The sequence below is a fragment of the Melopsittacus undulatus genome, chromosome 7 (assembly GCF_012275295.1).
Source record: "Melopsittacus undulatus isolate bMelUnd1 chromosome 7, bMelUnd1.mat.Z, whole genome shotgun sequence".
Lineage (NCBI taxonomy): Eukaryota > Metazoa > Chordata > Aves > Psittaciformes > Psittaculidae > Melopsittacus > Melopsittacus undulatus.
The window spans coordinates 63,366,529-63,379,236 of NC_047533.1; the positions used below are offsets into that span (position 1 = coordinate 63,366,529).

The 12,708-nt window shown below is 41.4% G+C and overlaps 1 protein-coding gene across 1 annotated transcript in view; it reads right to left on the minus strand.

Annotated features, from left to right (window-relative positions):
* The window catches only part of HHIP (hedgehog interacting protein), a 73,666-nt gene extending 61,221 nt beyond the window's left edge, over window positions 1–12,445 (minus strand). The window contains exons 1-2 of the mRNA XM_005154835.3: window positions 11,685–12,445; window positions 4,524–4,719 (exon numbers count right to left, since the gene is read on the minus strand). Of these exons, the coding sequence (XP_005154892.2) occupies window positions 4,524–4,719; window positions 11,685–11,951 (463 nt within the window). The 5' untranslated portion in view covers window positions 11,952–12,445. The remainder of the gene's footprint in view (window positions 1–4,523; window positions 4,720–11,684) is intronic.
* Window positions 12,446–12,708: the final 263 nt, after the last annotated feature.

Genomic DNA, 12,708 nt, shown 5'->3' on the forward strand with positions numbered 1-12,708 from the left:
TTAGTGTAGAGTTTGCTATTTTGTTCAGGGTTTGTACAGTGTCCAGAAGAATGGTCCCTGACAAGTGCCCCTAAGCACTAGAATTGTTTGGAGAAAAAAGAAAGACCATTTTGCTCAGTCTGAGTTTATTCAAATACAGCTCTGTCACTGTCTTCTATGAGAACTATGCCTAATAAGGACTGCAACATTTGGTCCTGTGTGAATTCCTGTACTTATTACTTTATTTTAAAAGACTCGTACATATCATTACAAATTTCCTGCCAGCTGTGTGTTGACAGAGCTGTGCCTGTGTTAACCAAGAAAACTGAAATCACAAAGGAAGATTAAACATGAAGTTTAATTGATTTTGCACAAGCTTGCATTTCTATGCTTTTAAAACTTTCTGTCTTGCAAAAAAGAATCAAACTACAGACTTTTCAGTTAGACAGTCACAGTGAAGGATTTCTGCATTCACCTTTATTAAAAACTGTCAGAATAAGTTGCATGATTTCAAGCCTTTTCAAAAGAAAACTTCTGCTCTCAGCTGATCCTGACCTCCTCTCTCCACTCATTTGCAATCAGTTATTCTTCACTCTCTATCTTCTTTCATGGCCTACCTTCACCAAAATTCACTTCACTGGGTTCCCTGTTTACCACACCAGACCCCCCCCCATGAGAACTCAAATGTCATGGTAGCATTTGTCCTGATCTTCACAGCAAATCAAGTTCCTATTCACTCCTTCCTTGTTTGCACTGCAGACAGGATTGAGTATCATCTACCCATATCAGCACCTAAACTGTCTTAGAGAGCATCTGGAAGTCAGGCTCACCTGCCTTATTCCTGCTATAACCTTGAGCATACAGTTCAGTATTGTATAAAAGAAGCATTTTCCTGGTTTGACTGGGTTGGTTGGTTTTTTTTTTCCATTTTGCACTTTTGACAGCTAGATGTGAATTTTTTCACAAAACCCACATTCTCCTCACTCTTCTCAGCTCTCAGTGACAACTAAATCGAAAAGATGATACCAGACTGATAGTTGCAAAATGTAGTAAGCTCACATCATTTCCTACTGGTTTTCAAGTGACTAGTGGCCCTCATACTCACACACCACATATTCCTGCATACACACAGTGCCAGGGTTAATCCTCTTGATGCTCATGTTAAGAGCAGCATCATTATGAGCCACTACTATATCCCTGCAACTTGACTGTATTATCTGTGATTTTTAGTTGACTGTGTCAGAACTTCTGGAAGTGTTGTGTGACTTGCAGAATTTCTCAGATTTCCAGTATTTTGGGCTGGGCTGCCTCTGGCATTTAAAAATTCTTATCAAGCATCTGTTCTGGTAATGCCTGGATTCAGATCTGGGCCTGGACCTGAATTCACCCACAACCACCCGGAACCCATTTCTTCAAATTAAAGTGATGGCGAGCGTATAGTCCAAAATCTGTCCAACATCCTTGAGTAGACAGAACGCTCTGTGACTGTGGTTTGTTCCTTAGAATATGTCACTTCCACTGGCATGGACCAAGTTTTTGCTCATGCCTAAAGGGAGAATCAGACGTGCCTTTCTTTACTAGCTAAATGAATAATAAAAAGTCTTATCTTTTCACCTTGGAAAACCTAAAATTCACATTGATTGAAGATATTTTGTTAAGGCACTTAACACCGTGTCTCTATCAGTAATCACTTTAACTGAAACTTACAGTAAAGATCAGATGAGAAGTAATGAGAACAGTCATCTGGGATGAAGCAGGGAAATTCTAATCTCATAGACATTGTGAAACATTACTCTTTTGTGTTAACATATCCATAGAATCCTAATTATTGTTATAGTTCTGCTTGAATAAAGAATCAGGTCCACTTTTTCTTTGAATATTCTTAAAGAAGCCAATGGAAGTTCTGATAAAAGCCAGAACTGGTGGGTAAACTGCTGTCTTCAAAAAAATTAACCAAGGATCTGTTAAGAGTTTTCAACTTTGCAAAATGAGACCAAACACTAAATTAATTTCTGGAGCTAACTCAAGAAAAAACCTGATGTAGAAGCCCCCAGTCTTCTTGCTTAATAGGTACCGCTAAATTTTCAGTTCCAGAAAAGATTCTTGCTATCTATATCACAAATAATATTTCTCATTTTTGCAGGACTTAAGGGATAAAGTTATTTTTGTAGTCAGTAATTTCCTTGAACTCCTTTGTATTGGCGTTCAGAAACAGTTAGCACTCCCTAATGGAGGAAGAGTAATTATTTCACTTTTTAACAAATGCACTCTGAATCACTGCCAAAGACCTTGGGTTTGGGGGCCTGTTAATTTCCATCTCTTTGTTTAGTCCTCCAGGCTAAGCTGAAAACACAGCTTCCACATTTTCTGTGTTTTTTGTTTCTTTTGCAAGAAATATTATTATGGCTATATGGGTCTCAGAAGTAAAATAGAAAACCCGAATAAGGTGTTATTTTAATTATTTACATTTTGGAATTTGTAAGATTATTAAACTGTATTAAAATCTTACAGGCCATCTTCTCAAAAAGAGGGACCTGAACTTTAATTAATTACCTTCAGGAAATCCTAGTATAGGTATCAACCACCATATGTACCACCATATGTATGTCAAATCACCAAATTAACCCTGTTGGTGGGTGTAAGTATGCAACAACTTTTTGTTAGTACAACCTACTTTCAGAACAAGTATTTAGAATGATTATTAGCATCTGACTGATGTAGGAAAAAGCCTATTTTAATTGATGCTGAAGCATGTAAGCTCTTTTCCTGCAAAGCACTGTGCTCTGCCCAGTGCTACAGTTATGCTTTCATCTGGTTATCTTTCAAGGCAACCTGGGTGGTCACAAAAAGCACTTGACATCTTGATGCACTTCAGCAGTTTTACATATATACAAACTTTGTAGAAAAATAAATTTGTCATTCGTCACCACATATGTTGATCTGAGGAGTAAGGTTCCTGTGGCCATAGCTCCTGTGCTGCTGAGCCTTTTCTCATTCTCTCTCCTTCCATCTCCTTCTTTCTCCCTTTTCCCTCTTCCACTTTTTCCAATTAAACAAATTGTTTTTCATAAACACAGAATTTCATAAGACAACTATAAGGGACTTGCTCTGCAAAATATACTCATCATTTGTACCAGCTACAAACTCATGTCAAAAAAACCTCTGTGGTGACTTCTTATATGGATGAAGCATTTAGAATATCTAATCTGTTATCGCTGTTCAGCAGGCAGTCTTGGCAACTATGATCTATGCTGCTTTGCTTTGGGGAATGTGATAAAGAGCAAGAAACAGCTGGTTTAAGAAAGCCTTAGAAACATCTCTTAGTTTATAAAGACAATAATAATATTTTCATATTTGAATGGGTTGAGATACATGTTAAACCACAGTAAAGGAAAAAGTAAGTAAATTCAAAATGTTTTCTCAAGTCAATAAAAGAACACTGCAAAAAATCTCTGCAGTCTTGGGGTTTCAGAGAAAACAAGTACACAGCATACACACACAATTAAAAACCCCTCCTCCAAATCTCATCCACTTAAACTATCCCCTTTACCCAAACATGTTTATATTACATTACAAAGCTGCATTCATATGTTAAAAATGACTATTCACAAATTCATTTTTCATATGGCTATCAACTCTTTTTTCCAGTCTGTGTTGCTAGCGACCAAAAAAATCTTAACCAGTTTAATTATTTTCTCCTGTGTGGCATTACTTACTAGTGTTTGGACAGGGAAAAAAGCATAGTTTAAAAATGACAGTCTTAAACATATAAATAATTTACTATTGAGAATACCAAAGATATTATTTAATATAATAGCATATTAAAACCAGTGTTTCTAAAAGAACCATCTTCTGTGGTTATTTTGTTGATATAGTTACAAGTGATAGTACACATTTGGTGATTGCCTTAGACAACACAGGTCAAATTCTGGTTTTGGTTAAGTCTAGCTAAGTCTACTGACTATAGTGAGGAAGTATCAGGTTAGTTAAGAATTTGGTTGTTAACAGCATGTTGGAAGTGATTCAAAGATCACAGAAGTCTATCGAATAGCTCCCTTTGATTTCAATGGGCTTTAAACCCCACAGAAAAAAACATTAGTTTCTAGGGTAACAAAACCAGAAAAAAACCCACTTTACTGATCAGCTTTTAGTCTACAGCAAACAGCCAGCATCCTTTATTTCTTGCATTTTAAAACTAGCATTTAGTATAGCCTTTTGGATGGCCAACTGCTTATTTACATGATTCGAATGAACACAGCAGTATTTCAGCAAAGGTAATGGTTTCAGGTGCTTCTGACAACAAACAAGCCTGTGTTTCATGGAGAGTTTAATAGGAAGGTGGTAAGAAAATGCTCAAAATATTTATCTCACTACGTAAGAACCACTGTGAAGTCCCATAGATATTCTGCCTTTGATTGGACAAAACCCACCCATGATATCAATGGGTATTTTACCTAGTGAAGAGCTGGATCTGTAACCCCTCAGGCCATATCAACACTTTGAAACAGACATCTTTTAGCCCCATAGTTGGTTATAGGGTTTACCTGGTATGTGGCCTCTGCAAGTATAATAGAATTCTTTACAATAGTCTTTGCACAGGTAGGGAAGAGTTAGTTCTCTTTCAGGCATTTCCCCTTTTTCAGGTGAGTGGAACAGGTTCTGAGCATGAGGTGAGCAGTGTGCACACTTGATTTCCTCCAGTAGCTTCACGCATTCTGTGTTGTTGGTAACAGAAAGTATCTGCAAGCCACAAACCAGAGACAAATAAATATATGACCTGTTTCTCCATTTTACACAAAAAAAGATTGCACAATCTAATATAATAAATAATGCTAGCAGAACCAATAGAGTTACTATAAATGCATCATGTTTCATGTCACTGTTCTGGAAGTGCAAAAACTATTACTATGAAATGTGCAATATGCCATTAGTACAGTGAGATTTTAAGTGCTTGCCTCTTTCTCAGATAAGAATCATAGTACTCAAGTTATTTTATGGATTCATGCCTGCAATCTCTTAATCGCATAGGCAATCTCTGAACTAGAAGAATCATTTATATCAGGAGGAGCTACATGAGCAGAACTTTTTCTTATGAGAAATAGTGAAAAACCTAACTTGTAAGGTGACCTATTTAAATATTTACAGACTAAAAATCAAAATTCTACCACCAAAACACACCAGGGAAACCATATTTAGGTATGAACGATACCGCAGTTTGGTTACTGAAACAACTGCTGCCGAATTCAGCAGGTGCCTTGGATTTTTCATCTTTAAATGCTGCTCTGCTTTTTGCTCACTCTCATGTAAAGTACTCGGAGGTGGGAAAAGCTGTATGTTCTCAAATATTTATTTTTATAAGTGAAAAAAGTGGAATTTGAAACTAACTTTGCACTGAAAAAAGAGCATATATTATGCGTAGAACTTGAAGAAGCACGAAACCACGATTGGTGATGTGTTTAAGTAAACACTGGAGCCTAAGGAGCACAATGTCATCAAATCGTGAAAAATAATGGAAAACAGCATAGTTGTCTTTATTAGTGTTTGAATGCAGTACACTTCATTAATCTGTTGTTAACCACATGGATTAGTTTTTGATCATTCATCCCAATGGTGAGTAGTGGGAAATGTGTTCACAGTTGAGGGACTGAATCTGATCCAATGCAAAATGAAAGCTCAGGTTCTTTCTGTTGTTTAACGCAGTTATAAACAAAGACTGAGAGACACTTGTGTTAAGAAATATCAACACAGTAAATATTTATATCTTGCGAAGTTTGTAAATATTTGTAAACAGCTCATTTGAAAATGTAGCCACACTTTTGCTCTAGTTTGGTTGACCTGATTTGCAGAAGGACTTTCCAATGTCGCTCCCTTGCAACATAACACGGAAGGAAATTATCGAAACTACTTTTGATAAAATGATAAAAGAAGTTATTCAGTGCATGAAGACTCTTGATGCATTTGAGTATGCTGTCTCATAGGTCAGTTCTCTTCTAGGATGCACTACTTTGCTAGTACAGTTCTGTACTCAGCATTTTATTTAAGGATATGATTACATAAACCTCAAACGCTTAAGAGAAATGCGCTCTCCATTGTTTTAAGCAGATAAGTTTTCAAACTATTACACAACATATGGCCTGTACAGGTGCACAAAAACCTATTTAAAGGAACCTTAATTTAGAAGACAAAATCTTACCAGGAAAATTCAGTCTTACCATATACATATTGTCAAAAGGTCATCTGAGTTTAGTGGTGTAGTTGGACCACTGATTAGAAGAACACAATTTGGCTTTTACCCTTATTCTGGAAGAGCTGCCATCAGCTTCAAAAAGAATTCCCCCAGCTTTGCCAGGATCATTAAATGCATTTAATGTTCTGTTCTTTATACTATCTGTTCTCAGACTGTCCTCAGCTTCATAGCACCTGCAATTAAGTAATGTCTGTAACATCTGCCATGCGTGGTTTATTAGCTCTCTTCAGACCATTCTTGGGAATATAACTGACTTACACCTTTTTGAAAGGGTTCATCTTCTTTTTTCTTTTTTTCCCCCCAAACCTTGAAGATAGTCATTAACTGACAGCCTGTTGCATGTATGGCAAAAGATTTGCATTAGCCCTGAATTCCTTCCATAGCCCCAGCCCCTTCTTTCCTGAAAAAGTTTAGATCCTTTTTGCTAGGTGGCTCATTTGGCCATAGCAGCAGAACTGTTAACCTTAGTCTTCTTTCTTCAGTTTCAGATGTTGGTCTAGATACAGTAGATGTAGGGGGAAATGCCTTGAAGACGAGCTAAAAATATATTGATAACTGCAATGTACTATAACCAAAATGCGTATTTACTAAAATTTTGAACTTGACTTAATACTGCCTAGGAGTGCAATCCAGGTAGCAGAGAATAGGCTTCATATGCCTGCAGTAATCCACACTGCTGAGTCAATCTTCTGCATTAGCTGGACTTTCTTAAGGCATGGTAGCATCCTGACCTTTGTACTTTGCATTGCTGTGGTTCTGATGGGCAGTGGCCTCTTATCACTGGGTCAAGTTGCTGTCTGCCAAACAAAACAGTCTGAAGCCAACAGGAGATGATCAAAATCACTATCCATAAATGCCACTGTTTAAGAACATTACATCACCAAGAAGCTGGGAGCTCCCCTAAAGTAAGGATGGAATGACCTATTTTGGTCTTTCCACCAAAGGAAAATGTATCATGACTACAGACTCTTCAGAGTACTTGCCTATATTCAGTAGTGTCACCTGCTTTGCAAAAGCCTCAGATGTCGATCTCGGGCAGTAGGCTGTGTTGCATATGATGGAATGTTCAGAAGTGCAAGTAAATATGAGATATTACTAGGTAAATATTCAGTGTGTTTATTGAGTTAACTCCACAGTGATGCAGATAGAAAAGAGTTCCGCTGGAAGACTCCAGAATGCATTGTGAAGAGGGAAAAAAAACCCCAAAAAAATTGCAGGATAACAAAGCTAATTTACTGTTTCTTGTGGAAAACATAATTGACGTTGCCTGGTGATACAGGAGAAGTAATGCTTGCCAACTTTTCAGTCCTCAAAGTTAAGACAAAAGGGTCCTAATCCCCCTGAGCAGCTGCTATCCAGGAATTAACCACAGGAATTCAGCCCCTCATGTCATTTCTGAAATGAATCTTGGTCATGTAACAGCTAATCGGAAGATTAAGGAATGAGAGTCAATCAATTATCTGAAAATCAAGTACAATGTTATTTAACTTTTAGAATGCTCCAGCAAAATAGGGTGGTAACATTTGCTCTGTGTGAGGTCTGATGTATAACTCTGTCCTGGCTGGGAGATAGGACAAAGGTTTTATTCTAATTTCAGTAAATCAATAATGTATTTATCCTGGAGTTTATTAAACCAGTTTCAAGTGAAAGATGAAATACTTATTTGAATTAAGATTTTTTTTCTGTTGGATCTCTACTTTGAAAATGACCTTAAAGTTGACAATGGCTTTGGTCTTTTGAAGAAATGTAAACTAATTTCCTGCTTCAGTTTTTAAAGTCATATGTGAAACCATCACACTGCAGTGGTTTAAACTAACTGTTCTCTGGAAAATATGTAAAACTTCCAAACATTTATTGCAACATGCCTAATAATGATTATGCCTGCTGCTGACTAATTTACAACATCTGTAAGATCATCCTTTAATCTCTAGCCACATGAAAGAAAACTGGGAAGACTAAAGGTAAGATAAATCCTGGAATGCACAGGAAATCATAGCATACTAAATTGGTTTATCAACAAAAAGAATAGTGCAAAGAAGAAGAAACAGAAGACAAAACAATAGATAGAAATTCTGTACATTGAATGTTGTCAGCCAGTTTGTGTACTCTGTCATATCTAGTTTGAGAAAGGCAGTATAATTCTGATGTTAAGATTTAAAAAAGAAAAACAAACAAACAACAGTGAAATAAGTCATTGCATTGAGCTGTATTTGATATACAAGCATTTATGGCTAAAAATCATATGCTTATGAGATTGTTCAGCTGTTGGGTTGAACATATGCTTCTTCTGTATTATAGTGCTGGATTATGTCATTAAAGAGTTCGGTTTCAATTTTAGGGTAATATGTAAATAGATCATTGTACTAAGGCAGCTGTTAAAGGGACCCCAAGATGAGTTATTTGTTTAGTTGGATGTGTTCAACAATAGCCTTTGTTCGTGAAAGAGCCAGAGCAAACAAATGATTGTAAAAGGGCACACTTGAAAACAATTACTTTTCACCCATTCCTTGACAGCCTTGGCTGTGAAACCATCCAAGGTAGAGAGGACTTCTGTGCCTGTCAGGCTGTCAGGAAAGTTTTACAAAAACTGATATTACAGTGTTTGACTGGGGTGTAGTAGCTTTTCATAAACAAGGGGACACTGCAGAAAAGTAGAAGACAAAGAGTTAAATGTCAACAACAGGATGCAAAAATCTTTCTTGCACCACTGCACTGTTGTATCTGCTTATCATGGTAGCTCCAGTTTTGCTCCCTAAACCACAGGCAATGGTAGTGTTTTCATTATAAACACAGATCAATAAGCTGGTGAGAAATTCTCAAAGACTGGTGTCTTAACTAAGAAGCTGTTACAAAAATCGCTACTGAGCATGCTCAATTCTTTTTTATTTTTATTTTTTAAAGAAGTTGGTGTTCAAATTTATGCCACAGCCACTCCATCCTGTAGATATATGATGGAATTTAAAAAACCTGCTATTGGAACTGTAGTAGAATACAGTTTAAACAATGTGGTTTTAGCAAAGTTCCATTCAAATGTATTCCATAGTCATTTGCCATGCCTTTTATTGTGGAATCACCACCTCATTCTGCCAAGTATAAATTAACATATATTTTGACATTTTTTTCTAAACCTATATTAATATAATAAAGCTGATTTGTGAGTTTCATGAATGTTCATCTGTGGTGAAAATAGTCTGATTTTAAGTTCCTGTAAAATAATGTCTGTTTAAAAGTGTAATCTCTATTTAAAAAACAGGTTCAACAGCTCAGAAATAGCTGCTGTGATATATATGGTCAGTTCCTCACATCAATATCAGGTTTTTACTACCCTTAGTAAAAAAAAACAATCCAAACCAAACACCAAACCAACAAAGGCAATTAAAAGATATTTTCAAGGAATAGTAAGAGAATAAACCCTTCAACTGAATGGGTATGGAAAACTAACCAAAATTCAACTTCCAATTTACTGCATTCAGCCAATTACTACAAGGCTCTCCCAGCACTGAATAATCTTGGTAGCATATACGCCACTGAGACATTCAAACAGGGTGAATTAAGGACACATTTTGCAGTCCTTATTCTTTTCCCTTTTTTTTTCCCTTTCTTTTCTTTTCTTTTTTTTCTTTTCCCAAGTAGATCTTTCAGGTTATCTGCGTGTGGTTAGTTTATAGTTTAATTCAATTATCACACAGGAGCTTAATGACACTGTCTCTAGACAACATGAAGAAATATATCTGCCTTGAATCTCAAACTCCTGCTGCATATGGTATGAATAAAGAGAGATCTGCAGCTGAAAACCTGCAGTAAGACAGTTCTCACTCATCTGGGAATAGAGGGGGTAGGACAAATGCTCCCTCAAAAGGCATGAACATTTGGACAGAGCTGGGGACTGAAGGAGAATGATGTTCTCCAGTTTCACCCATTAGTGAACCAACTAACAAACACAATGGTGTTGTTGTTATTCTTTTGCCATAAGCAACAGGACTCTGTGTGTGGGCAGCAGTTTAGTGGGGAGGAGGATAAGTCGACCCCTTTTTGTCCTATTGATTTTTTCCTATTTGCATGACTTGAGCAAATTAAATGATGCAATATGGCTTTTTGTTACAAAACAAAGTGAGAGATACCACCCAGACACATATGTTGATTCGTAGAAGCTGTTTACATGAGAATGGAGTGAAATCTACCGTGAACTGAGCATAAAAATTCGATTCAGGCTGGGTATTTTTTTTTATTATGCTTGGGCCAGCAAGAGTGAAACACAAGTTTTCCAAGAGTCTCTCAGACCTTGACAACTACAGAGTTGTAACTGAGGAATTCTTAATTAAAACTAAACCAGGATGTGGGGAAAAGGGGGGAAAAAAAGGAGAGGAAAAAAAAGAAAAAATAAAATTACACCTGATTGTTTATTTCACGTGCAGTGATTCTTAATGACATTATTCAGCAACCTCCCTCCCTGAGCGTACCCCTGGATGCAAAGTGGCCATCACAGCAGAGCTTATCAAACACGGTCCTGCGGGGTTAGGTACCAACTCCTTTGAAAATACAAGCAACAGGCTGATAAGCAGGATTTAACTCGCTAAAGGATGCAGAGAACTGACAATTGTTAAGAAATCGGTGAGCAAAGAGGAGGTGCTTCCCTTCACATGACCACAGCTTGAAACTGGGCAGGGAGGCTGCCAGGTGATGCGAAAAGGGAGACGTATGTCATAACACCTTGGGACAGAGAAAGAGAACCCGGTCATCGGGATAGGGTCCGATCAGGGTCCGAGAGACGAAACTTCGGGGGACTTCTGCAGTTCACACGGTATAGGTACCCGTGAGACGTGCATGGGCCTGGAGCAGGCTGCACACCACAAAAGTTTGGTACACCGGCACCGTCTACTGCTACCCAAAACCCTCCCTCACCAAACATGTGGCACAAACTTGACAAGGTTTGTCACCTCAGGAAAAACAAACGGAAAGCAGCCCCAGTGAGTGTGCAGCCCCGTTGCAGCCGGTCCCCGGACGGCAGCTGAAGCCCCTCCAGCTCGTCCACCTTTCCTCGGCACCGGTACCTGCTCCCAGCCTGGCCCCGGGGACCACACCGGGACTAGTCCGGCGCCGGTGCCAGAAACTGGCAGCGGACAAGAACTTCCAGGCAGAGCCGTCGGCAGCTGGCAAAGCGCTCCCCCCGCGGAGCGCCCGTCCCCTCCAGGGCAGCAGCTCTGCCGCAGCCGGGCTCCCCACGACTCCCGAGGACATGTGTCAGTACCAGTGTCATCTTTCTGCTTCGCCCTCACCTCCCAGGCAGAAGCGGTCTGTCGCCCCCCGCCGCTGCATCTCCCCCGCCCGGGAACGCAGCAGGTTAGCGGCTGGTGCACGGGCTCCATGCGGGAAAGAATAAAAGTAACCCAAACCCCCAAAACACCCAATAAGGCCCCAAAGCTCCCGGAAAGCCCGAGGCAGCCCCGGGGGTGCCTACCTTCGCCTCGGCGTGCAGAAGCCCCTGCGCGTCGGAGCGGGAGCAGCAGGACAGGCGCGGGTAGAGGCCGCGGCACATCGCCTCCCCGCCGGCCGGGGCCTCCGGGGACAGCACCCGCCGGTCGCGCTTCTTCAGCCGCCGCGGAGGGGTCCCGTTGAGGCACCTTCTCCTGCGGGCGCCGCTCTCCCCAAACTTGGCATCCCCCTCGAAGAAGCACAGAACCACGGCCACCAGCAGCAGCTTGAACGGCAGCATCTTGAGCATCATGCCTGAGGGAGCGTGTGAATGCACCAAAAAAAGGGGGGTGGGGGGGTGGGGGCAGAAGGAGGGGAATCCCACGGACTTCTCTTTGCACTTCAGCTCAGGAAACCACCTCCCTCCCCCAGAAAGGGGAAAGTCTGGAGGAGAGTAAGAGCGGCCGCAATTAAAAAGCACTTCGGTCACCCCCGCTCCCAAAAAGGCGGGCGCGGAGAGGCAAGGAGCCGGGCAACGAGAGCCCCACTCCCGCGGCGGGCGGACGGATGCTCGGGGCCGGCCAACTTGCGCCAGCGGCACCGGGTTCAGCAGCTGCCGCTGCCGCGCCGAGGCGCCGGGGCTCGGGGCGGGCCGCGGCAGCCCTTCACTTGTCGTGCCATAGGAAGGGTGTCCCCGAGGCGGGACGGCGGCGGCGGCCGTGCCGGGCGATGCCCCCTCCGCTGCTGCTGCCGCCGGCGGCTCGCGAGGGCTCTCATGTTTCGCTCCCTCTTTTCTTCTTCTTTTTAAGCCGCGCGCGGGGAGGTGCTGCCACCGCGCGCCCTCGCACGTCACCCGGCGGCACCGGCCGCGCGTGCCGCCCGCGCCGCCGCGGGGGCCCCGCGGGAAGCGGCGGCGGCGCCGCGCGCGCGCCCGGAGGACTCTCGCCGCCCCCCCCCCCCCCCATCCCCACACTCGCCCCCCCCCCACCAAACTCCGACCCGCGCGCGCGCACGAGCCGCGGGGGCGCGGTGAGGAGCGGGGCACGCGGCGGAGCCCCGCCCTTTAGCGT